Source organism: Telopea speciosissima, chromosome 9, assembly GCF_018873765.1.
Source record: "Telopea speciosissima isolate NSW1024214 ecotype Mountain lineage chromosome 9, Tspe_v1, whole genome shotgun sequence".
In the NCBI taxonomy this organism is placed as follows: Eukaryota; Viridiplantae; Streptophyta; class Magnoliopsida; order Proteales; family Proteaceae; genus Telopea; species Telopea speciosissima.
Genome location: NC_057924.1, coordinates 55,121,010 through 55,147,751, shown reverse-complemented (window position 1 = coordinate 55,147,751; position 26,742 = coordinate 55,121,010). Strand labels below are relative to the sequence as shown.

Below are 26,742 nucleotides of genomic sequence, written 5' to 3'. Positions count from 1 at the left end.
TTCAAAGGGATGTTATTTGTGAAGTGCTAATGCATATAAAGATTTGCTGTGTCATCTTGGGTCTGAGCACAGAGAGGGAGCTTTGTGTTGTAATATGGGTACAAGGGTAGAACTGTCATAAGGATATTTTAGTCTTATACTCTATTCTGGAATGTTCCGCTATTCTATTATAAATAAAGCTGGTCTGTGTCAAATTGACACAAGTCATTCTCCCATATTTTTCAGATTTCATCATGGTATCCAGAGCGAGGGAAAATCGACCTAGGAATTTTGGTCATGCGCAAGACTAAGCAAACAGCCACCTCTCACCCACCACTACCGCAGCAGCAGCACCACCACTTCTGCCTCCCACCTCCACCAACCCTTCGGTCTTCCTCCTCTCTTCTCGTGTCTCTCTCTCTTCTCGCGAGAACACCACCACACCCCTTCCACTTTTTTCCGCCTCTCCAGTCTAAGCCTCAAGGGTCCCCTTCCCTGCCTATCTCTTTCGGCCTCCCTTGGTGGTGAGTGTATCCCACCAAGGGCTATTTGCCTTCTTCACCTATGCCTTAAATCTCCTTTTATTTTGGAGATCTTTTTTATGCTGCTTTGTTAAGTGAAGATTTGTGATATTTTCTTTCCTCTGTAGTCATGTCTGACGAAGAAAATTCTGCCATCTCTTCTAGGCAAGGGGGAACCTCTGTGCATCGTGAGAAGGATTTCCCTAGTTTCCAGACTAACTCTGTCAAACTGGATGGCAATAATTACCTCATGTGGTCGAGGTCTGTGTTGCTTGCTGTTGTTTCCCGTGGTTTGAAAGGCCATTTGATGGATACTACTGTTCGTCCCACTGCTGCAGGGAAGGCCTAGGATAAATGGGATCTCGATGAGTGCCTGGTGATGTCGTTTCTCCTCAATTCCATTGATCCTGCGATTTCTCAGAGTTATCTGTTATTGGAGACTGCTGCTGATGTCTGGAGTGTTGCTAAAGAAACCTATTCTAAGGTTGGTAACGATGCCCAGTGCTATGAACTCCGTCAGAAGATACATAAAATGGAACAAAAGGATCTTACTCTTAGCCAGTACTACAATGCCATGAGAGGTGTCTGGCAAAATTGGGATTTCTATAGGAAGTTTACTGCTACATGTCAGGCTGACACTATTGCCTATCGCCAATGGGAAGAAAAGCTTCGGGTGTATGATTTTTTGGCCGGACTGAACATGGAGTATGATCCCATTCATGCCCATGTCTTGAACAGGGATCCCTTCCCAACTCATGCCCAGGCATATGCTATTATTGCTACTGAAGAAAGCCGACGTGAGGCTATGGTACACCCTCCTCCAGTGGAGCGTGCTGCCCTTTATTCGGCTCCCTCTAAAGGGGCTTTGAATTCCTCTGTGGCTTCTCCTACTGTTTAGAATCGTGGTCCTACTGCCCCATGTGGGCGTCATCCTATTAAGTGCGACTACTGTGAGAAAGAGCGTCACACCAAGGATCATTGTTGGAAGCTTCATAGCCGTCCACCTGAGTCCTATGGGCGTGGTCCGCCCAAATCTAGAGGAAGTGCTGCCCATCAGTCCATCTCTGAGGATGATTCTTCCAGTTCCACAAGTACACCTCTCTCTACCGATGAGATGAGCCACCTGTGGAGTTTGATGTCAAGGCTGGAATCTACTACTGCAGCACCTTTAGCCCATGCTAGTGTTGCCTTTGCCACTACTGCTCCTTCCTCTGCCGGTCATTCTACAGGTATTGTTTTGTGGTCAGAGCTCCTTTGTCAAATCCACTTCTTGGATTATTGACTCTGGCGCTACCGATCACATGACAAGTTCTCCAAAGCATTTTTCCCAGTATTATCCATTAGCTGGTAATAATAAAGTTTGAGTTTCTAATGGATCCTTCTCTCCTCTATCTGGCAAGGGAGTCATACATTGTTCACCTTCCCTTTCTTTATCTTCGGATCTTCATGTCCCACATTTTTCTACTAACCTATTATCCATTAGTAGCATTACCCGTGAGCTCAATTGTAAAGTGACTTTCTTTTCTTCTCACTGTGTCTTTCAGGACTTGGAAACAGGCAGTACAATTGCATGTGGTAAGATGGAAGGTGGCCTGTACCTGTTAGAGCAGCCCCCTACTGCACTATCTACCGTGGCTTCTCTCCCAGGATCTGGATCTAAAGCACTTGCATGTGGTAAGATGGAAGGTGGCCTGTACCTGTTAGAGCAGCCCCCTACTGCACTATCTACCGTGGCTTCTCTCCCAGAATCTGGATCTAAAGCACTTGCTGATTTACATACGTGGCATCGTCGATTAGGACACCCATCGTTAAGAACTCTTACTAGCTTATTTCCTAGTTTTTCTAAAGATTGTAATTTGAACAATTTTCATTGTGATGCTTGCATTTTTGCAAAGCAAACCAGATCTACCTACCCAGTGTCGGATAATAAAAGTTTAATTCCTTTTAGTTTAATTCATTCTGATGTGTGGGGCCCTGCCCGTGTGGTTTCTTCTTTTGGTTTTCGATGGTTTGTGACTTTTATTGATTGTTTTAGTCGTACTACTTGGGTTTATTTAATGCACCAAAAGAGTGATGGTTTTTCTATTTTTCAGCATTTTCATAACATGGTTTCAACATAGTTTGATGCTAAAATCAGAATTTTAAGGTCTGTTAATGGCACTGAATATTAGGTTAGGGCATTTCAGTCTTATTTTTCTGCCTATGGGATTGTTCACCAGACTTCCTGTGTTGATACTCCACCTCAAAATGGAGTGGCAGAGAGGAAGAACCGACATTTCCTTGAAGTTGCTCGGTCTTTGATGTTTGCTATGAATGTCCCTGTTCGGTTTTGGGGAGATGTTGTCACCACGGCTGCCTTTCTTATTAATAGGATGCCATCTTGTGTCCTCAATAATAAGAGCCCCATTGAAACTCTTCTAGGTGGTGTCACTTTCCCTGTTGCCCCTAAGGTTTTTGGTTGTGTTGCTTTTGTTCGGAATCATCATGTGCATGGGAAATTAGACCCTAGGGGTCTTCGGTGTATTTTTTTGGGATACTCAGCTACCCAAAAAGGCTATAAATGTTATCATCCTTCTTCACGGAGAATTTTTTCCATGGATGTTATTTTTTAGGAAAATGTTCCCTTTTACCCTGTCCCTCTTCAGGGGGAGTCTGTTCACCAGGAAGAGGTCCTTCAATTTCCCATAGATCTGCCTTGGGAAGAAGAGGATGTTCTTGAGGATGGGGTTACTAGTCAGGAACAGCAAGGTGCGATTCTTGTTCAGGGGGAGACTCCTGTGTCCCCTACTGTGCCCACTAAACCCATTATTCAGCCAAGTAATCAGCCAGGTGATGGAAAAAAGGTTCAGGGAGATAAGTCACTGCTGACATATGGCAGGAAGGAAAATCTCGACTAGAACAGGCCTCCTATCATCTTTCCACTAAAATTGACTACAGATGTTCCAAGTTCTACCATCTTTGAACCCTCTGGTAAGCTTCCATCTATTCCTTCTTCTGATTATGATCCTACTCTTGACCTTCCTATTGCTACTAGGAAAGGTAAACGTAGTTGTACTCAACACCCAATTTCAAATTTTGTTTCTTATGACTCAGTATCTCCCACTTTTCAGACCTTCCTTGCTTCCTTGTCTTCTGTGTCTCTTCCTAACTCTTGGCAGGAGGCAGTGGCACACTCAGATTGAAAAGAAGCTATGAAGGAAGAGATGAGAGCCCTTGTTAAAAATAACACGTGGGATTTGGTTTAGCTTCCACCGGGAAAGAGAGTTATAGGGTGTAAATGGGTGTTTGCACTAATGGGAGCATTAAACGATATAAAGCCAGGCTGGTTGCTAGAGGCTTCACCCAGACGTATGGAATTGACTATCAGGAGACGTTTGCTCCAGTGGCCAAGATGAACATTGTGAGGGTTCTCCTGTCTTATGCAGTAAATCAAGGATGGAACTTATTTCAACTTGATGTAAAAAATGCATTCTTGCGTGGTGAGTTGACTGAGGAGGTCTACATGGATATTCCACCAAGATTTGATTCTCCAAAGACTCAAGGAAAGGTGTGTAAGCTCAATTGAGCTCTTTATGGGTTGAAGCAGTCTCCCCGGGCATGGTTTGGTAGGTTTCATAAAGCAATGGTCTCCATTGGGTTCAAGCAGAGCAATGCAGATCACACGCGATTTATTAGGAGGACTACCAAACATGTGACTATGTTGATTATATATGTTGATGATATAGTCATCACTGGGAGCAGCCAGGAGGAGATTGATTCTTTGAAAAATTTTCTGGGCACTGAGTTTGAAATCAAAGACCTAGAGATGCTTAGGTACTTTTTGGGTATTGAGGTTGCCTACTCTAACAAAGGAATCTCATTATCTCAAAGAAAGTACTCATTGGATCTATTGTCTGAGACAGGTATGTTGGGATGCAAGCCAGTAGACACCCCTATTGAACCTAATTGTCACCTTTGGCTAAAGGAAGGAGAACCTGTGAATAAAGAGCAGTACCAACGACTGGTAGGACGTTTGATTTACTTGTCCCACACTCATCCAGACATTGCCTTTGCAGAAAGTCTGGTTAGCCAGTACAGGCATGACCCTTATTCTACACACTTGGATGCTGTCTACAGAATTTTGAGGTATTTGAAAGCAGCTCCAGGAAAGGGAATTGCTATTTCTCCCTATGGTCACTTGAACATTGAGACATATACCGATGCAAACTGGGCTGGATCACCTGATGGCAGGCGTTCTACTTCACTACACTTATGTTGGGGGGAATCTTATCACTGGAGTAGCAAGAAGCAAACTGTTGTGGCTCGTTCTAGTGCAATGGCCGAGTTTAGGGCTACGGCTCAGGGTATATGTGAGGCCCTTTGGCTCCAAGGTTTTTTGCAAGTTCTGAATTGAGGTTGAGAAGCCTATGCGGTTGTACTCTGATAATAGATCCGCAATCAGCATAGCTCATAATCCTGTTCATCATGATCGAACAAAGCATGTGGAGATAGATCGTCAATTTATCAAGGAGAAACTTGATAGTGGTCAGATGTGCATTACATTCATTCCTTTAGATGATCAGCTTGCAGATGTTTTTACCAAAGGATTGAGTCCTAGGTTATTTGTTTCTATTGTTAGTAAGTTGGGCATGATAGATATAAATGTACCAACTTGAGGGGTAGTGTTGTAATATGGGTACAGGGGTAGAATTGTCATAAGGGTATTTTGGTCTTGTACTCTATTCTGGAATATTCCTCTATTCTATTATAAATAAAGCTGGCCTGTGTTGCATTGACACAAGTCATTCTCCCATATTTTTCAGATTTCATCACTTTGATATGGAAATCTAGACACTTCCTTATTCTTGAGTACATGTGTTTGCTTGGGGTCTAAATTAGCTGGTAAATGGAATATTTGCTGCTACTATATAGAAATGACTAATGATTTATTTCTGCATTTTGATTTCGTTTTGATGGTTGGATTATACTCTCTGCAAGGTGTGATTTCTCTTGTATCCTTGAGATGCGTTTTTTTCTTTCTACTCTTATATCTGAGGTGGCATGATAAGATATTATCAGAGGAAGATAGTCAAAGACTATGTTATTTCCTTATAAAACCCCTCCCAAATATTCTTTTACCCAGAAAAGATCTCTCAGTAGAATATCTTTTGAGGTTTTCATCATGATTGTACTACTTCCATAACATGTGTCATTATGTTTGCCTTATAAGTGGAAGAAATTAGTACATGTTTTATAACTAATTTCAGATAAAAAGTAGAAAACAATATCTATGGGGCAAGCCTGCATGGCTGCATCATAGAACAGATGTATGCAATTTGCAATTGATGAGACCACATCCCTCTCTCTTTTCAACTCATTGTCATTCTGTCAATTTTTTTCTTTTATTGAATATAGATTCAGGAAACTGACTTACTGATTACTTGTGGTATCAATAGGCTTTGGTATTCTATTATTTCAATTTTTTGTATTTCCACCTGAGAAGAGCCCTGGACCGATAATGGTTACTCGTGTTTCAGCGGTATGCTTTCATTTTTGTCTTTTGTTGTTCAAAGCTAGACTTCATTTGCAGTCTCTGTCTACCTTTTCATGCTCCCTTTTATTGACGTTTCAAGTTTGCAGATTTTATCAATTCCATTGACACAAAGTTTCCCATTTATTGCTGCGTTATCGGGATTGAGTCTTGACTTGATACTAAATGTTGTATGCATATTCAAGAATGCTCTATCTGTAAGTACATCTTAACTGGTACATACTTTGGTGACTTGGTTTCTCATTTATCACTTCATGGTCGAATTTGGTTTCTTTCCCTAATGTCATCAGTCTCTGCAATATCTCTCTAAAGATGTTATCAAAGAAGTATTAATTTATTTTTGGCACATATGAAAGTAGATCAACACCCAAAAAACACTTTAGGCTAACAAATCCAATCAATGAGAAGAGGCCCAATATTGAACTGATCTGAGGAATAGAGAGTTGCTTTTCTTTAAAGATTCTGCTATTCCTCTTATTAAGCCTATAGAAATTCTGGATACTGAATGGGGCAGAACTGGGGAAAGAAAGAAATGGGAAGAGAAGTGATCGACCATTAGGGAGGCAGCCCCCATCAATCTGATATTTATTAATGTAAAAGCAACTGCTATTCCTCTCATTAAGCCTTTAGTAATTTTGAATACTGAATAGGGCAGAACTGATGAAAGAAAGAAATGGGAAGAAAAGTGGTAGACCATTAATGTGGCAGCCCCCATCAATATGATATTTATTAATGTAACAATTGCAATATGACAAGTATACAACTCAACTCATTTCAATGCAGCCTTATCCCAACTAAATGAGGTCGGCTACATGGATTCCAGTCCTAAGCTATACAAGATTCCAGTCCTAAGCTATACAAACCATTTCTCCAATCAGCTCTATTCAAAGCCATACAAGATTCCAGTCCTAAGCTATACGAGTCTTTCATCACCACTTCTCCTATGGTTATATTAGGTCTACCTCTAGCTCTTTCAGCTCCTTCAATATGAAATAAATCACTTCTATGTACTGGAGCATTCAAAGGCCTCCGATGCACATGTCCATGCCACCTCAAATTTGTTCAGTATTTATTTTGTATTTTCTTGTTTAACCACTCATTCACCGCAACATCCTCATTTCAGCCACATAAAGTTTGTTTAATTTTTTTCCCCATATGTCATTGCTGGTTGTATAACTGTTCTAAACATTTCCCTTTGAGTTTTAAAAGGATACGTCGATCACACAACACTCCAGATGCACTCGTCCATTTCATCCACCCTATTCTAATTCCTTGTATAATATCATTGATGGTATCCTAGTCACCAATTGCTAGTGACAAGGATGACCAAGAATAACCAGGATCGCAGTGCTGGAGTAAACCAGAAATAAAGAATGTTTTATATCTCACAGCAGGCTAATCTGATGGGGCAGAACTCTGGTCAAAATTACCAATTGATACAACAACAACTCAGCCTTATCCCAACTAAATGGGGTCGGCTACATGGATCCTTGCCCTTCAATCAATTCTATCCGAGGTCATACTTGATACAAGGCCTAAACTATGCATGTCTTTCCTCACCACTTCTCCTAAGGTCATTTTAGGTCTCTGCCCCTGGCTCTTTTAGTTCCTTCAATCTGGATCATATCACTCCTCTGTACTAGAGCATCCAAGGGCCTCCATTGAACATGGCCATGCCACCTCAAACGACTTTCTCATAGCTTATCATGTATCGGAGCTACTCCCAAATCTGCTCTAATATGGCCATTCGTTACTTTATTCTTCCTAGTTTTGCCACTCATCCATCTCAATATCCTCATTTCCGCTACACTGAGTTTATCTATATGATGCTTCTTAATTGCCTAACATTCCGTACCATACATCATAGCCGGTCATCTGACTATCCTATAAAATTTTCCCTTAAGTTTTAACGGAATACGCCGATCACACAATACTTCGGACGCACCTCTCCACTTCATCATCCTCTATATCATCTTCCTTATTTATGAATGAACCCAGATACCTAAAATAATCACTTTGCAAAATCTCCCTCTCATCAATTTTCATCACCTCATTATTCGTCCTACTGTAACCAAAGTTACACACCATATATTTCGCCTACATTCTACTTATCTTAAAACCTTTTGATTTCAATGTTGATCTCCATAACTCCAAATTGGCATTAATCATTGCTTTTGTCACATCCAGCAAAAGAATATAATCAGCAAAAATCATACACCAAGGAACCTCATCTTAAGCGCAAACAAACAAGGACTTAAAGCTGATCGAAATTACCAATTGATATGGTGTATAAAAATCTCAAAATCTGGCCGATCCAACGGCTGGATAGAGAGTTATGTCACAATCACAGAATTAATAAATAACAAAACCAGAATTAGAAAGTTATGGGAAACAGAATCTAAACAGTGATCCGAAACTTGGTCAATGACAGTGCTTGAACTCCTAACAGAAATCCGGCAAAAACAGATTAGAAAGCAAAAATTAGAAGTTTCTAATTTAGGAACGTGACTGGAAAACAAAAACTATTGTTCTCTAACCCTGTAGCACCCATGCACAGGATATTGGAGAGAAAACATGGTTCGAATCAACAATCAGTAAGATGCAAATTGACAGAAACAAAGATGAAAATTGAAGTCTGAGAATAAGGAAACCCAATAGAAATTAACAAAGGAATAGAAAATAACAAAAATAGTAAATAGATGAGGATCTCGAAAGATCTCAGCAGCTATCTCCATCACAAAATCTGGCTATGGCCCACAAAATGTTTTCTACCTGTTGATCTTCTGTCTTTGAAGCTTCAAGCACTCTCTTCTTTATCATCACAGTTTACTGTGACTACTTCAACTTCAGGTTCCTTTTCTTTGGTTGGTGCTTTCTCAATTTCCTTTGGTAGTATAAATTTGAGTTCAGCCTTCACCTTAACATTGTTGGTGTTAGACTTCCAACACTCCCCGACTTGCGAACTGAGCTTTGTGGACGGTTGCTTCAAGTTCTCTTCAGCTTTAAATACCTTTTGGTGGTAATCTTGTCGAAGGGAGAGCATTCTTTGGATATGTTCTGGTTGGTACTTATTCTTCAACTCATGCTTCATCTCTTTCCAAGTCCTAGGTTCACATCTTCTAACTCTGAGCCTCCCTTCATGGAATACCACCACTCTTTAACATGACTTGTCAATCGCAAGTAAATAAATCTAAGCTTCCGCTCCTCTGTCAAATTGTACCAGGCAAAATATTCCTCTAGAGAATCGAACCAATTAAGTAATAAACATTGGTCTGTCTGTCCAGCAAATTAAGTTTCTTATTTTAAAATGTCATGAAGCTTGGTCTATGATCTGGGGGACGTATCAGATCGTCCAGTTTGCATGATCGACATTCTGGTATGTCTGGTTCCGGAAGTCATGAAAATCATCAAGTCAATTGTTTTTAATTGTGATGTTATTACTAAGGTAAAGAGGGCCAGTTGACTGTTCTAGTGGACAAACCATCAGCTCTGGTCCATTTTTCAAGACAATGGTCCTAAACTTGACTCTAATCCATATAAATATTCTAATCTTAGATACATGCATATTTATATATTATTCAATCTCTCTTTATTTATGATTGAACGAAGACTATGGAACTGTTCTCTCTGGGTAATACTCTTGTTATTTGTTCACACTTCCCTCTGCACACACACACACACGCAGATTAATGTGTGGCAAAGCATAGAGTTCTGTTTTGAATTATTGTAGCATAGCACTTCTTTACTAGAGTTCTGTTTAATACTTTAATTCCAATTAGGTGTCCATTATGACTGGATTATTCATTCTGCAGAATGTTGCTGTTGTAAGTTTCACTTTTTCCTCAAGTCTTATGTCTTTTTTTAAAGCTTTTTCTCTTTCTAGTTTTGAGTTCATATTTTCCTGATAATTCTTATCTGATATTGCTATGGCAGCCCCAACATCAAAGAGCAGCAGCAAATGGCATTTCTATGACTCTAGTGTCTCTTTTCAAAGCATTTGGTCCAGCAGGGGGAGGTGTCCTGTAAGTATTATTTTCATGTGAAATACAAACTATTAAACTATAATAAAAATTGATTAGGAAGAAAATAGTTACTTAGGAAAGAGAAAATTAAAAAAGCATTCAAGCTCATTGAAACTTGGGTTCAAATTTGATAGAGGGAGAACGGAAATAAAAATGTGGGTTTGGGGTAATTAAAAAAAATCATACAAGCAAGATATTTAAATGTGTATGGAGATTCAAAAAATTATATGGTTCGAAATTGTTATATTACTTATTATTTTTTATTTTAATTCCTATTCTTTGGTTTGGATCGAAAATTAAAGAGTTTAGTGAATCTAAAATCCAAAGGAAAGGAGGGTAAAGATGTTAGAGGCATGGTTATTTTGGAATTAACCAGTTGTGCCCAAAACAATGTTAATAAAGAAAAAGAATCACCGACGGGGATTTCCATATATATTACTTGAAAGAATAGACAAAATACACCTATTTGATTGGAATTGAGAAAATTGTCCAATTGACCCTAACACACAATTTATGAGGAGATAAAGAAATAGAATCCTAGAACTTTGTCATATATTCTTTCTTCATTTGCAATTTCATCTCTTTTTAATTTAATCACTCAGAGCTTTTTATATTTGCAGCTTTTCATGGGCACAAAAGCGTCTGGACGCTTCATTCCTCCCAGGTATGAAGTCTCAATCTTAACTCTGTACCATGCATTATCAAAAACACCTCTTTATGATCAGCCTTGAAAAATGTTTGAAATTTTTTATGATCTTGTAGCTTTTGTACAAACAGAAAATTTATTAGATGCAATTAGTTTGAACATAACCATGAATCTTTATGTCAGTAGTTATGATAAATCACTCAACTCAACTGTGAAACCAGCTAAAAGTGCCAGCTACACAATCATGTTTCACCACTCTAGTCTATGTAAAGTCATTTCTGTTGTTAACCCAAAGCCATCCATATCTTTTTTCGTCTACCGAAGTCATTTTTGGTCTATCCCTTGTTCTTAGCTCCTATTATCCATAGTTTCATTCCATATCAATTCTTTTGAACAGTGCTGTCAATAAATCTCCATTGTACATGTGCAAACCATGTCAAGTAAAAGGGGATGACAATAATGTCTATTTTATTGATATATTTTTTTGTCATATTTTATTTATTATTATTATTTTTTTAATTTTGTGTCTGTATGCAGTAGCTTGTTTCTGTAGAATCTACTGACAAGTACAAGGAGTCTAAAATCTGTTTGTGCGATCTTAGATCTTTCGAACAATGACTCTTATCAATTCAAACTCATAGAATAAACTCAGGAAGTTTAATGCTCTGGTCACCTAATAGATAAATATTTTCTTCCAAGATAACAGTGCACCTTTTACAATTCCATAAAAACTTATTCTATTCCATTGCACTTCTATTGATTTATTTCTAGGGCTGTAAATGGGTAACTGAAAATACGAATTCGATCCGCATCCGTATCCGTTAAGGGCATCCGTATTCGTTTAGAGATATCTGGACGAAAATCCGAATACTCCGATTAAAATCCGAATCCGAATACTTAATTATAAAAAATTAAGTAAATAACTATCTTTGGGGTTTTTGAAGATTCAATAGGTTCTAAAATATGAGGAAAAGAGAATCATGATCTAAAACTATGGATTGAGAGTGAATTGTATCCACTAGGGGGAGGAAGGTTCGGGTTACACAAGGCAGAAGTGTAAACGGATGACCGAAAAGTTGGATTTTAGGTAAGAGATGTAAGTGAGAGAAGGAGGAGATGTTGAAGAAGAGGGAGATGAGAAGGAGAGCAAGAAGAGAGTAGAGGGAGATGTTTCGGTTATGAATCCTTGTGTGTTGGAGAGACTTCTCCACACTCTATATTACTTGAATAGAACTAAAAGAGTTATTACAACCACCTCCCTAGGGAGGTACAAGGTAAAAAGGACAAACAAGATAAAATACAAAACAAGGCAACTAGTTCAAAGCCTAGTTCCCAAACTACCCCTGTTACATAACTACTAACAATTCTAACACTCCCCCTCAAGCTGGAGAATATATATCATGCATTCCCAGCTTGCTTAGAAGAGAATTAAACTGAGGAGAGGCAAGGGCCTTGGTGCTTCACAAAAGGAGTACAAATGCAGCCAGAGTCTATCTTCTCTTTGATGAAGTGTCTATCAACCTCAATATGCTTAGTCTTGTCATGCTGAGCAAGGTTGTGAGCAATACTGATGGCAGCCTTGTTGTCACAATAGAGTCTCATAGGGCCTTTAGTCTCAAATCCCAGTTCCTGAACAAGTCTTTTCAACCATATGAGTTCACACACTCCATGCGCCATAGCTCTAAATTCTGCCTCTGTACTGGATCTGGCTACAACTTGTTGTTTTTTGCTCCTCCATGTAACCAAATTACCTCCCACAAAGGTACAATAGCCGGAGGTAGATCTCCTGTCTGTAATAGTGCCAGCCCAATCTGCATCAGTGAATCCTTCCACTCTCAAATGATTGTGTCTGGCATACAACAGTCCTTTCCCGGGAGAAGACTTCAAATACCTAAGAATGCGATATACGGCATCCAAGTGGCCACTTTTGGGAGCATGCATAAATTGGCTCACCACTCCTACTGCATATGAGATATCTGGGCGTGTCATAGGCTCATAGCAAGATAGATAAGCTTCCCAACAAGTCTTTAGTATTTTCCGCATCAACCAGAGAAGGACCACAATCTTCCCCTAGTTTGTGATTTTGCTCAATAGGAGAACTTGCTGGTTTGCAACCCAACATCCCTGTCTCTATCAACAAATCAAGAACAAACTTCCGTTGACATATGTTGATTCCTTTCTTAGTCCTTGATACTTCAATTCCTAGGAAGTACTTCAAGGGACTCAGGTCTTTGATCTCAAACTGTTGTGCCATGTAGCTTTTTAGTGTACCAATCTCAACTATATCATCTTCTGTGATCACAATATCATTCACATAGACAATGAGAGCAGTGATGGTACCATTGCCCCGCTTGGTAAAGAGTGTGTGATCAGCTTGGCTTTGGGAATATCCATTCTTTAGAATGGCCTGTCGGAAGCATTCAAACCATGCCTTTGGTGACTGTTTGAGACCATATAGTGCCTTCTTGAGGAGCCACACTTTCCCTTCAGGTGAAGGCATTTTGAAGCCTGGTGGGGGCTGCATGTACACTTCCTCTTCCAAGTCACTATGGAGAAAGGCATTCTTCACATCTAACTGATATAATGGCCAATCTTTATTAGCAGCCAGTGATAAAAGAACTCTTATAGAGTTATGCTTAGCCACAGGGGCAAACGTCTCCTGATAGTCAATCCCATAGACTTGATTGTACCCCTTGGCAACCAACCTTGCCTTGTATCTCTCCACAGTACCATCAGACTTGTACTTGATTGTATAGACCCATCTGCATCCAACTGGGACACGTTCCTTAGGAAGATCCACCAACTGCCAAGTATCATTCTTCTCAAGAGCCACCATCTCCTCAGACATCGCTTGTCTCCACTTTGGGTCAAGCATAGCATCATTGACATTCCTGGGAATAGAGGCTATAGAGAGAGCAGTAGTAAAGACAATACTTGTAGGAGAAAGAGCATCATAGGAAACAAACTGGGTTATAGGATTAGTACAAGCTCTTTTCCCTTTTCTAACAGCAATAGGAAGGTCTAAATCACATAGAGAAGAACGGATGTCACCTGACTGAGAAGGATGGGTCTCAGGATGTGGATCTGGATCCAAAGAGGACTCTTGGCAGGTCTTCTTTCTCTCATTATGCACGCCTTCACCTCTCGTGTAGGTAATATGGTAATCCTTCTCCTTATCAGTACCACTATCAACCACTAAATCTGTATTCACATTCACATCCGCAGCCCTGTGCTTTCCAATGTCAAGTGTAAAGGGAGAGGTGGGTAGAGGATGAAGGAAACCAGTAGCCTGTTCACTTCCACAATTCTCCCCCTGAAGAGGATGCTGAGAAGGGGCAAAGAAAAGGGACAGATTCAAGGAAGGTGACATCCTTGGAAATAAGACACCGACGAGAAGAAGGATGATAACATTTGTAACCCTTGGTAGTAGAAGAGTACCCAAGGAAGAGACACTTGAGAGCCTTGGGATCAAGTTTAGTACGGGCAGATTTGTTTACATGCACATAACAAACACACCCAAAGACTTTAGGAGGAAGAGAGAAAGCAGAAGCCTTGGGGGATAAGATGTCCAAGGGAGATTTAAAATCAAGAAGTCTGGTAGGCATGCGGTTGATGAGGAAAGAGGTAGTGAGCAGAGCAGCAGACCAAAAAGTCTTGGGGACATGCATGCCAAACAAAAGACTACGGGTGACCTCCAATAAATGGCGATTCTTCCTCTCAGCAACCCCATTTTGTTGGGGGGTGTCAACACACGCTAGCTGATGGAGAATGCCATTATCAATAAAGAAGGTTTGGAGACCACCAAACATGTATTCCCCCCCTTTGTCGGATCGAACAATTTTGATCCGAGTGTCAAACCGAGTCAGAATCATCTGATAAAAAGTTTTAAATGCATTACAATCATCACTTTTATGCTTCATAAGAACAGTCCAAGTGGCACGAGAGAAATCATCAACAAAGGACACAAAGTAACGATAGCCAAATAAAGAGGTAGTAGGGGAAGGTCCCCAAACATCAGTGTGCATAATATGAAAAGGAGCAATAGTTCTATTACCATAATATGGATAAGAGGAACGACAATGTTTGGCAAACATACATGGTTCACATTGAAAAATATGAGAAGAAGCAACAGAAGAAAATAAGTGAGGCAATTGTTTCCTCATTACAACAAAAGATGGATGGCCAAGACGGCGATGCCATAACATAATAAACTCCACAGAACTACTATCATTACGTCCACACACATAAGACTGAGCTGTGGGCAAAAAAGGCTAAAAAAGGTAAAGGCCTTGCTCCTCACGTCCACTACCAATAATCCTCTTTATCACCAAATCCTGAAAAAGACAATGGGAAGGAAAAAAAGTGACACAGCAGTTTAAAGATTTTGTCAAATGACTCACAGAGAGGAGATTAAGGGTAAGATTAGGTACATGAAGAATAGATGTAAGAGAAATAGATGAGGTAACAGGGATACTGCCCTTACCAGAAATGAAGGAAAGGGAGCCATCGACTACCCAAACCTTATCCTTACCGGAGCAAATGGTATAGGAATCATAATAATGGGACGTACCAGTCATGTAGTCGGTGGCACCAGAGTCAATGACCCAAGACTGGGCTGCAGTAGAGGCTAAGGTGGAGACCTACAAAGCGGAGGATGAAGAAGAGCTAGCTGCTGTGGGTATAGAAGGTGTGCTCAACTGTGACATGACCCTACGGAACACTGCATCGGCCAAAGTAGAGTCATCCTGTGTAGCATCTGTCTCTGTCATAACAGAGTGGGCACCTCGAGCTTCCCCTCAACAACTACTACGAGCCCCACCACGTGTACCAGGAGGACGGCTATGAAGAGTCCAACATCTATCCTTGGTATGCCCAGATCTCCCACAATGGTCACATTTAAATCTGTCTTTGCCACCACCACTAGTACCACCTGTCTCCACTGCTCTGTCCTCCCCATAAGTAAGCCCCTGGCCTCTTCCACCACTACGGGTGTCCCGGAAAGAGGAAGAATTGAGAGTTGATCTCTCAAGGGATGATGCTGGAGCAGGTGCCATAGCTACATGCCGAGTTTCCTCACTCTGCAAGTAGCTGCAAACCTCATCAAGAGATGGAAGAGGAGACCTGCCCAAAATCTGGAGCCTGATGGGTTCATACTCAGGATTCAGCCCACCAAGAAGAGTGAAGACACGCTCTTTTTCAAGAGCACAATACACCTTGGCCTCATCCACTGGGTTGGTCAATTGGAGATCCCTGTAATGATTATACTCCTCCAACAGGCTAATATAGGCATTGTAGTACTCAGAAATAGTCTTGTCGCCCTGGTTCATTGCATTAATTTTTTGGTGAAGGTGATAAACTTTGGCGGAGTCACCCACCCTGTCAAATGTCTGGGCGACACTGTCCCAAATAGCCTTGGCAGTTTCCTTTCTCATAAATCTCCGCCCAATCTCGGGCTTCATGGAGAAGATAAGTCATGTCATGACTGTGGAATTTTTGGTCTCCCATTTCTCATAAGTAGGGGAACCAAGAGCTGGAGCAGTAATAGTGCCAGTAATATACCCAAGTTTCCCTTTGCTCCAAAGGGAAAGCTTCACTGAGTGGGACCAATCCAAATAATTGGTGTTGTCTAATTTCACAATGGAGATCTGTGGGTGTGAGTTCTCAAAGACAAACTGTGAAGCAACTAGAGTAGGTTGTGATTCAGCCGTGCCAAGCCCAGAGTAACTCCAAACAAGGTGGGGAGTACACACTCAACCCAAATGAAGATTCCAATCTCAAGAGATAAATTCCAGCAGTAAAAAACAAAGGAAAAAACTGAACAGAACTTCACCCAACACTTTTTAAATAGAAACACCCACTCATACAAGTTGTAAGACCTTTAACAAGGTATGCATACACACTTCTCAACCAAGGGAGGAGTCCATGATACTCCAAATGCAAGAAAAGAAGAAAGTAGCAGTCACAGTCGATACCTGGGCAGGAAAAAGAAACCCACGAAAATGAGCAAACCTCCAGCAAGAGAACCCTTCAGCTAGGAGATACACATGGGGCTTGAAGAACACCCTTGTACGATCCTAATGAGTCATTCCAAGCTCCAAACCCATGCCGAGAGGAGAAAATACAAGATCTGCAGCCTTGAGATGGCGCAAAACCTAGAAAAAGCTTGGTGGACTGCAAACACTTCAATGGGCTTCAATCCAGCTCAAGGATCATCTTTAAACACTCAAACAGGTTGAAAAGAACCTATTTCATCTATCTACAGTAGGTTGTTCACATAGATGCCTCTTCCTTGAAGTTCCTTGTGTCTTAGGATTTCAAAGAGAGGAAAAGAATAGGGCAAGAGGACTGATACGACTCTCAAACCTATAGCTCTGATACCAAGTTGGATTTTAGGTATGAGATGTAAGTGAGAGAAGGAGGAGACGTTGAAGAAGAGGGAGATGAGAAGGAGAGCAAGAAGAGAGTAGAGGGAGATGTTTCGGTTATGAATCCTTGTGTGTTGGAGAGACTTCTCCACACTCTATATTACTTGAATAGAACTAAAAGAGTTATTACAACCCTAGGGAGGTACAAGGTAAAAAGGACAAACAAGATAAAATACAAAACAAGGCAACTAGTTCAAAGCCTAGTTCCCAAATTACCCCTGTTACATAACTACTAACAACTCTAACACGAAAATCCGAATCCATCCGAATCCGTTTAGAGGTATCCGTATTCGACCAGGAAATATCCGAATCCGATTACATCTGATCCATATCCGAGCCGAATCCGATCCGTTTACAGGCCTAAATTATTTCTATAGGTGAAGGTTATAATCATTTTTCTAATTTTTGGTGTATGATATATTGAAGGGTTAGAGTTGATCATCCAAGCTAAAATAAAATAAGATCTTCTAACAATGAATATATCATACGCCAAAAATTAGAAAAAGGATCATAACGGTCCCTCATTTGTGAACACTATTTGAAATTCTGATGTAGAAATGAGTGGGATAAGGCTCAGTTGTTGACTTCTTCTTCTTATTGTTGAGTAGAATGAGTGGGAAGGAATTGAAAGTTGGAATGTATCGTGGATACACACATAATTTTTTCATCTTACTACAACTCATCCGCTGATTCTTCAACATCAGTCGGTTCGGACCTCTACTTAGTTTCACCCAAGCTTCATCCTGATCATGGATAGATCATCCAGGTTCGGGTCCATAAGCAATGACAATTGCCCTATGAAGACTCACTTTCGCTACTGCTCCGGTGGGTTCCCTTAGCTGGGACCGTAGCCAAATGAATCTTAAAGTATCTGCCTTAGATTGTGCATTGGTACTCAGACTAAAAATCTGGTCTCAAATTGTTCCAGGATTAGTTGAAAGTGGAGATTCAAGACTCCTTAAGAATCGAATTAGTAGCTCATCCATACATTAGAAATTGAATTGCATCTGTATCTTTTTGTTTTTTTCATGCATATCTAATAGGCAGTTAGATGTATCTAAGGACTGGAATGTATCCATGATACTCTTAACCGATGAACATCCCCTGATTTAAGTTTGTTGATAATTGAGTTGGCAGATCAAAAACTTGAACAAAAAAAACAGGTCAGAGTGATATTATCCTTGAATTAGTTGATCAAAACCATTCTGATTTAGTAATCCAGCAAACTAGATCATAGAGGCCAAGGACTGACTGAGTTATTAGCCCCCTTGCCATTCATCTTGTAATATAAGTTATTTACAGCACATATTTAATTGAAAAATCCAACTTCTTGATATTTTTGCACAGTATAATCAGGTGTTTTTTTTTTTTATCGAAATATTGATCATAATTAGTATATTGAATTGCAGGTGAACATTTGGTTTTCTTTGTTTTAACTGTAATCACTTTTATTGGGGTGCTGATGACTTTCAAGCCATTTCTACCTCCACCCCGCGAGTGGAAAATATTTAGAGGCAAAGTTCCAACTTTATGAATGAAGCGAATGGAGATGACTTCTGTAACCACACTTGGGCCAGAGTTCTTTCCAGTTTTCCTCTACCCTGGCATCTATCCTCTTCCCATTGCCTTTTAGTCCATACATGAAATGCCCAACTTTGGAGATGGCTTAATTCACTCTCTGCTTAGGTATAAATCCCATGACTGCAAGGGCAAGTATTATTTATTGATAGATATGTGCAAGAGCAAGTATTATTCATCTTAATGAGTTTCATAATGTAAATTTGAGAGCCTATGGTTCTTTATATGAAAATAAAGGTTTCACAGATAAGTGCACAGATGAGTTTAGTGTTAGAAAAAAAACAATGCCCAAAATGACGATTTGCAGAAAAAAAAAAACGGAATAGAGAAAGCACACATAATTCACAATACAGAGATTTACGTGGTTCACCCCTAAGATGGGAAGCTATATCCACAGCCGAGCAATAGAATGAATTTCACTATTCTCTGGAAATGTTACAAAACCTCTCTTAACCTCATCTCAGAGAGATAAAAAAATATTATATAGGAAAGGCTTAACCCCAGAAAGTACAAAAGTGCCCCTAACCTAAAATTGCAAAAAAATAGGGCCAGACCAAAACATAACATATGGCTCAAAAGTACTCATTTCGAAGATTTCGACGAGCCCAACACAACTCCTTGCCTCTGACAAGGATGTTTGCCATTTTTCGCCATTCTAAGGTCATTTCGAGACCGTCCGAAGATCTCAACCGCACTTTTTGGCCAAAATCAGGCTTCACCAACAAAGCTTTATCTTTTCTAATCATGCAGCATGTTGCCAATGATGCCTCTTGCACCACATATTGCATTCTTTTGCTACATTAGGAAAGAAACATGGTGAATGGCTTGTTAGACTAGAATTCAGGACTCATAATCGGATAGAACTAAAGACCATTTCAATTCAGCTCATACATTTAGTTGCTGTGATTCTTCCCAAGGGCATATAGTCAGTAGAATCTCCTCCTGGTTGCAACACAAAGAAAATGGTAACAATGTTCTGCACTTCAGCAATAAGTTGTGAAGTGAATTTGAACTCTGAAAGCCAGATAGTGTCCCACCTAAAAGCATGCCCTAGTTCATTTTTGAACTTTTTAAGGTTTTTTTTATTTTTTTTGGTGAACTTTTTAAGGTTTCACTTGTGGGGTATTGTAGAAAATGGACTGATAAACTATATTACTGGTTAGTTGATTTTAATTTCCTTCCAAGTTGTGCTTTTTATGATGGACAGGATTTCTGCACTATTATTGTTTGGATTGGATTTTATCATTATGCAGATTTCTTTTGCTACCAGAGGATGGTCTCATAATCTGTTTACCTAATTCTTTCTTCCAAAACTAGACTATTTTTAAACGTTTAAGAATCTCTGATTCATTTATTTAAGCTCAGTACCTGGTTCATCTTCTTCCACCAAAACACCCAAACCTCAAACAACCCCCCCCCCCCCCAACACACACACACAGAAAAGAGGTTTTTACTTGCCTATAGTGGACATTGCGGGAAAAAACAAACATCTGTAGTGCCCCAATCTGGCGGTGCACTGCAGTGCACCATGCGGACCTGAGAGCTCGAGAACACAAAAAAAGAAAAATCAACACTTTTGTGTCAAAAACAAGCACTAAACGAACAGTTTCAAAACATCTATTTATTATAGCAAAACAAAAAACAAAGCAACAAGAAAACTACACGAACGAACACCATATCCACCCTCTCCCTGTAATAACTCAATCGGCAGGGGCCTTGGCAGAAGCACCGCCACGGTCTGGGTCTTTTCCATCTTCACCACCAGCGCGAGTGGTGCAGATGTTGTTGAGTGGAAGAAGAATCACGTCCAGAGTCGCTGGAATTTGCTTCGGAAATGTTGTGAGCACTGGAGAAGAGATCGACCTTTTCCGACCGGGCGATCATTCCCCCTTCAATGGGAGTACCAGAATTGTATGCTACCCTTAGTGTCTCCTCAGGCGATAGCTTCGCCTGAGCTGTTCCATACTTTACGTCTTCCTTGCTCTTTGCCATCTCTAATGGGATTCTGCTTCGTTCTTAGGTGTAGCTAGTAGTCTTGTATTGTATAGGTAAGTGGATTGCCACATTCTAATAACAAGTGTCACGTTATAAGGGTACGTGTCATTTGTTGGAGAAGGTATTAATAAGAGTTTTAATTCTTACCGGGTCGACCCGATTGATATTACTACTAGATTGAGGTCGGTCATTGTCTGGGAACTGAAAGTGAATGTATGGGTTCGGATCTGCCCATGGTTCCTGCAACCCGGATTATCAGCTGTTGGAATTTTTTCAAATAATAGATGTGGGATTTAGTCTCACATCGGTTACGGAGAAGTGTTTCCTTTAGTTTATATATGATTGTGTGCTATTATCACATGTTATCTTTGGAAAGGGTTGTACGGGGCACTTGCGAGAGAGGACGGTGATTGTCCGAGCGCGTACGTGTGCGTGAGACGTAATGTGGCGCACTTTGCACATACGCATTGTCGTAGTATATCGCCTTAATCTTTTTAGGATCGGCGGTGTCTGATCAGAGGGTGCAATGTTGAGCACAATGGTTGCAATCCACACGTACAGCCATGAAAGCCCAGCCCAATAGTCATGACCTGTCAGATCAAGCCATATAAGCCAATGGGTGTGACCCATCCGAACAGGCCTTGTGGGCCTATAAATAGGCCACGAATTCTCTCAGTCAATATAACAAAACTTTTCTGATAGCTTCAAGAGGTTATTGATTCTGCAACCAACAATCTGTTTTAGGTTGATTTATCTTGGGAGGCAGGTTTGTTGCAACCCTTTGTAGGAATAAGAGGGTGCAAATACTGTTTTAAGGACAGAACGACCTCGTTCGACTCAGGCCATCTTTCTGTCCTCTTCCTTTTGATTCCTTTTTTCTAACATCAGCTAAAGAAATAGAATTCCGAACGAGTATTTTGTAAAATATTAAGACTTAGGAAGGTATTTGTGAACTCAAAGAGAAAGTTTATTATTCCATTTCTTTGGCCACTAGTCCTGATAGTAGAAAAGTTCTCCAAACATTTGGGGTAGGAGCATGGTTTAAGGAATTGATATCGGACTGGTCGGATCAGCTAATTTGTATCCCCTTCTTTTTCATGCATGTTTACTATAAAGGTTGTAACCAGTGCACATGTCTTCCACCACTGCAAGGTCTAAGGAGGATTATAATGTACGTAGTTTTACTCTTGTTTTTGTAGAGAAGTTGTTTCCAAATCCAAACATGACCACTTGATCACAATTGAGCAACCTTATCGTTACACCAAGTCTCGCCCTCTTTTATTTCATGTTTACTATTGATTGAATAATTCTCATTCTAAGAATAAGTTATTATCAAAGACGACGGAGGTGAGATCTTGACGTGCTTGTGTTATGACCGCAAATGCATCCAACACTAGCTTGATATGTGATTGTGATTTTTTGTTGTTGTTGTTTTTGCTGCTTTAGTTTCGACTTTGGGTGGGTTTCTTATCTTCTTCCTGGTTCGTAACAGCCAACATTTTTTGCCATAAGGGTGACGAACCAGGAAGAAGATAAGAAGCCCACCGATCAGTCGGCTCGTATCTTCCAAGGGTGCTAATAGTCTTCTCTCCTGCATAGAATACAAAATGTAATGTCATAAACCCTTTAACACCAAATTGGGGCCATGGAAGATAAATCATAGAATTAGTGAAGTTAGAAAATTAGTTTTAAAAAAAATAAGGGAAAAAGAACACCACCTGGTTAGCGTTCCTTTCGACTATAAAAAAAAAAGGTTAACGTTCCTTTCCCATATATATATTATAAAAATGAAGATCAAACATTATATGGCCAGGCCGGGCAGGTCGGTCTTAGCCCGAGGCATCAACCCAAGCCTGGCCTGGCCCTGCCAGGGCCAGAAAAGTATGAATTCCAAGCCCGCTCTGTGGGTTGAAAACCGGGCCTAGGCCTTGTCATGGCGCAGAGTGAGTTAGGGTGGCTCGAGCTGGGCTGGCTTTTTCAACATCTCTAGTCTGTACTGATACATCATAGAGGATCGACGAAGAATCTGTATCCTCTTTGATATCGATCCAACCGACTCTGCCGGTCTGCCCATTCCGGATTCCTCAAACCAAGGTTTTAATAATAAGGAATAGGATCGCCGAATTGGAGATTCGTATTGGAATCGATAATGACTGATCCCGATTTTGATTGATTCATACCCAAAGTCTTAAAAATTTTATCTATTTTTCGGATCTGTGGACCGATTCTGATCCATTCCCATCCAGATCGATTCGGCATGTCAAAACCTTGAGTGAAATTCAACGTGGAAAAATAAGGAAGAAAAACTGCTGCACTCGATAATGGAATAAAAAATTAAACAAAGAAAGGAAGATGGGAGAGAGAAAAGAAGAGAAAGCGAAAAGAAAAAAAAAAAAGGGGATATAGGACTGTGTTTGGTATGCATTCTTGAATAATACGAAATCGACTTAGAATGCATTCCAAAAATATATACCAAACGATGTTGTAGTACGCACAGCATCTTACCGTGAAGAATCAACCTAAATTCATTTTTTTGAAACTCCAATCTTTAATCGTTAGTTAAATTTATGTATTTATATAAATATGAACTTGGAACCTCACATCAGTCGATCATTGATTCGAGCAGATGAACTCTTGAGCCCCTTCGCCTTCTGCAGTTCGGTTCTCCCTCTTTCTCAGTACGAAATTATATAATTTGGGATTTAGGGTAAAAATGTTGTGGGACTCATTCTTTAACTGCCCAGCAGTTTGGGTTCCAGCTGTTCCTAGGTGAACTACCGGTTCAGGAACGATTGGGAGAACCGGATAAGAACCAGTCCAGGCCAATAATCTAAGCATTAGATTCACAATCAGCCCAATAAACTATTGGGTGAGTTGATTCAGGATCCTAGCTGATCATGGGATCCACTCCTGCAATTATTCCGTCCCATACTTTGCTGTCTTGGGAAAGTTTTTTATTTGAAGTTATCAAAATTGAAATTATCGGTATTAATTAGGACAGCAACATGGTCGGGTCGGGTTGGGCTTTTAAAAACTCTAGCTCAATCCTAAGCCCCCTTAGTTGGGCCTAAGCCCGGCCTCACCCCGACTCAGAGCTTGAAAAATTTAACTCTGATCCGCCCTCATGGTTGGGCCTAGTTGACCTTGATTGGCCCTAATCATAGCGAAAAGGAAGATTGAGAAGCAGGAGTTGGATTGGATTAAAGAGAAAATTGTCAACATTACATAATAATTATACTAAAATATATTATATTACTTATGATCTTAATTTATAATGTATCATATAACAAAATGTGTGTAATGTTTAAAGTTTACGATATATATTATATCAATATATTTTTATAGTATAACTTAAATAGGGTCGGGTTGGGCCGGACTCAGCCCGTGACCTCAACCCTAGCCTAGCTTGATCCTAATTCAAGGTCAAAAATTTCTAGCCTTGACCCATCCTCAAGGCTAAGGTATCTCAGCCTAGGCCCTATTCAGGCTCAGGACGGGCTAGATAGGTTCAGGCTGATATGGCCAAACTTGCACCCCTTGTCAATGAAATACATGTTTGGCTTGCAAAGCCAATTCTCTAAAGGGGGAGAGGTATCCAAACACAGGTAGATATCTCTCAATAACAAGGCGGAAGACAGCTTTTCTTATGGAGGGACTGCATATATTAAAGTGGGGGAGGAGAGAAGAGATTATGTGAGAGGGTATGCACAACCCGATCATGGGTTTAGGTATTGATATCGTGATCCGTATTGATATCGATGGATCCTGATACAAATACAACAGTAAGATGAATCAATGTTATCGGTATCTTCAAAGGGGGTAAAACATTAAAAAATATGCAATTGGGTTAAAATGGTCTAATCCGACTTGATATGATTGTTCGTATTGACCAAGACCGATACGATCATTCATTCTGGATACAAAACCTTGACGACAATCATGTGCATGCCCTTTTTTCCCATGGTTTTAGGCTTCAGCTTTTCGACCGATTCTTATCAATGTTGATTGCAACCAATATAGATACGGATCGCCTAATATGATATAATCATCCATTTTTTAAAGTTGAAAACGATGTTTTGATTCTGTATCAACTCGATATGGCCGATATTGCCAACGACCAATATTGGTGCCGAATTGCCAATACTTTTAGCTACATACATGCTTTTCCCTTCTCAAAATTAGGTTAGAATTTAGAAATTGGCCCTCATTTGGTGAATGATTGGTACAATCTGAATTATTCAGCCGACATCTAAAAATTTTCCCCTAAAACTGTAAAGCTACATTTGGTAACAATCATCGAAAACGATTTTATTGATTTCTTGCTCTTCGGGAACAGATTGCGAGTAGAATACTGTTTGGTACACAACAACGAGTAGTTTTGGTTCAAAATGTGCTCAATGAACAATTTTCATGGAACAATTTTTTTTTTTTTTCTTTCTTTTGCCGCTCATGAACAAAATTGCGCGAACGAAAACACCCTCATTTATGTTGGCTTCTACTTGACTTGACTTTCACACACCTTTCTCTCTATCTCGATTGAAACTCACGAACCAAGAGGCAGATGCAAGAACCTAGGTATGCTTCGGCCATGGCCTTCATCTTCCACCTCCCTCTCTTTCTCTCTCTCACACGACTTTTATCGTCTCTCTCTCTCTCTCTAACTTGCCTCTGTGTGTGTGTGTCTTCTTCATCTCCTATTCCATGTGCCTGTCTATCCATTATTGTTTTCAATCTCAAACCCTATAACCATATAGATTAAATCTCTAATTGAACATAACCTTATCCTTCAACTGTATACTTATTATTTTTTTTCCCCTTACAAAGTACTCTTTGAGAGTAGAATTGTTACCAAAGGTAGTCTAATTCACCTTCCCCAAACCAAGTGTGAAAGATAACTTATATTGAAATCAATGAAAAACATTACCAAAAAATTCAATGAATAACTAATCACCGCAAAAATAACTAATGTTAAAATCACAAAATGAATCTTACTGTCAAATCGTTCGTTTGACTGACTAACTAATTTTGTATAGTGAATAAGGAGATCAATGAAAGCATTATTACAAAATAATTTCCATATCCATAACCTCCTACTCATCGATTTGTAACAATTTTTTTTATAATTATAAATTTTCTAATATTGAAATCAATGGATAATCAATTCATCTATTCATAACTTTATACTCAATGGTTTTTTATCGGTTTTATTCGATTTGAATATCGATTGATTAGATGTCATCCGGTTTGCAGCTAGTCTCGTCATACTCAACGCAAAACGATCCAATAAGGATCGATTTGGTATAATCCGGGTTGTTCGGCCGGTGTCGGTCTTACCGGTTCAGGCTAGGTTTTGAGTCTTGACACCCCTTACCTTCCTCTCGAGTTCCTTACCCTGTCTCTTCTGCTCTTCTAAAACCATCAGTCGACCAGGATCTTCGACGAATCCACCACTGTACTCTGTTTAGGCTTCAGGTAATCCCCCGCCTCTCTCTCAAACTATTTGGTTTTTTTGAATAGATTTCCTCGTTCAAATAGAGGAGTTAATAAAAAAAAACAGAGGAATTTCTTCCTCTGTATGTCTCCGTCCGACCATTCCTCTGTTCAGGAAGCGACCCCCGCCAGCCCTCTCTCTCTCTCGGTATCTCTGTGTTTGACTGTGTTTTTGTGATTGGTGAACAGGTTTCTCTTCCACAGACCACAGGCAGCATCGTCTTTTAAACAGAGGAATTTTTTTTGCTCTGGGTTCTCTGCAAGTCTCCGGCCAATCACTCCCCTCTTCAGGTAAGTGGACGGATTACTCATTCTGGATTATTGGAAGTTCAAAACTTAATTTTTGTCAAAATGGGATCAAATATTAGAGTACCTGAGCTTTGATATTCTTGTCTGCTCCTTTGTTTTTCTTTTCTTTGTTCTTTTTTCCCCATCTTTTTTTTTTGTCTTTGTGAATGTTTTGGATTCTTATCTGTTCCTTTTTCATTTTTTTTGCTTTAATTAACTCATTCAAAGTTCTTCACATTGTCTACTTCTCATTCTTACTTTCTATTCT

General features: G+C 39.9%; 3 protein-coding genes and 1 long non-coding RNA gene across 5 annotated transcripts in view; 2 read left to right on the top strand and 2 right to left on the bottom strand.

Annotated features, from left to right (window-relative positions):
• Positions 1-18,964, top strand: part of LOC122639636 (probable peptide/nitrate transporter At3g43790) — a 40,853-nt gene extending 21,889 nt beyond the window's left edge. For both annotated transcript variants that reach the window (XM_043832506.1, XM_043832505.1), the window contains 6 exons: positions 5,936-6,018; positions 6,120-6,227; positions 9,810-9,854; positions 9,964-10,052; positions 10,673-10,716; positions 18,533-18,964. In XM_043832506.1, coding sequence (XP_043688441.1) covers positions 5,936-6,018; positions 6,120-6,227; positions 9,810-9,854; positions 9,964-10,052; positions 10,673-10,716; positions 18,533-18,657 — 494 coding nt within the window. In that variant the 3' untranslated portion in view covers positions 18,658-18,964. The remainder of the gene's footprint in view (positions 1-5,935; positions 6,019-6,119; positions 6,228-9,809; positions 9,855-9,963; positions 10,053-10,672; positions 10,717-18,532) is intronic.
• The window catches only part of LOC122639640, a 22,697-nt gene continuing 6,897 nt past the window's right edge, over positions 10,943-26,742 (bottom strand). Inside the window, exons 2-5 of the long non-coding RNA XR_006329549.1 lie at positions 22,544-22,549; positions 17,800-17,962; positions 11,948-11,953; positions 10,943-10,955 (exon numbers count right to left, since the gene is read on the bottom strand). This is a non-coding gene — a long non-coding RNA (uncharacterized LOC122639640). The remainder of the gene's footprint in view (positions 10,956-11,947; positions 11,954-17,799; positions 17,963-22,543; positions 22,550-26,742) is intronic.
• On the bottom strand, positions 20,392-20,693 carry LOC122639639 (SEED MATURATION PROTEIN 1). Its single transcript, XM_043832509.1, has one exon. It carries the CDS (start codon positions 20,691-20,693, stop codon positions 20,457-20,459), a length of 237 nt encoding a protein of 78 aa, XP_043688444.1. The 3' UTR covers positions 20,392-20,456.
• The window catches only part of LOC122639638, a 13,650-nt gene continuing 13,200 nt past the window's right edge, over positions 26,293-26,742 (top strand). The window contains exon 1 of the mRNA XM_043832507.1: positions 26,293-26,477. The gene's annotated coding sequence lies outside the window, so the exon portion shown is untranslated. The remainder of the gene's footprint in view (positions 26,478-26,742) is intronic.

What these genes read in the sequence shown, in the direction of transcription:
- LOC122639639 (XM_043832509.1), bottom strand. Translation starts at nt 20,693, where the DNA reads ATGGCAAAGAGCAAGGAAGACGTAAAGTATGGAACAGCTCAGGCGAAG.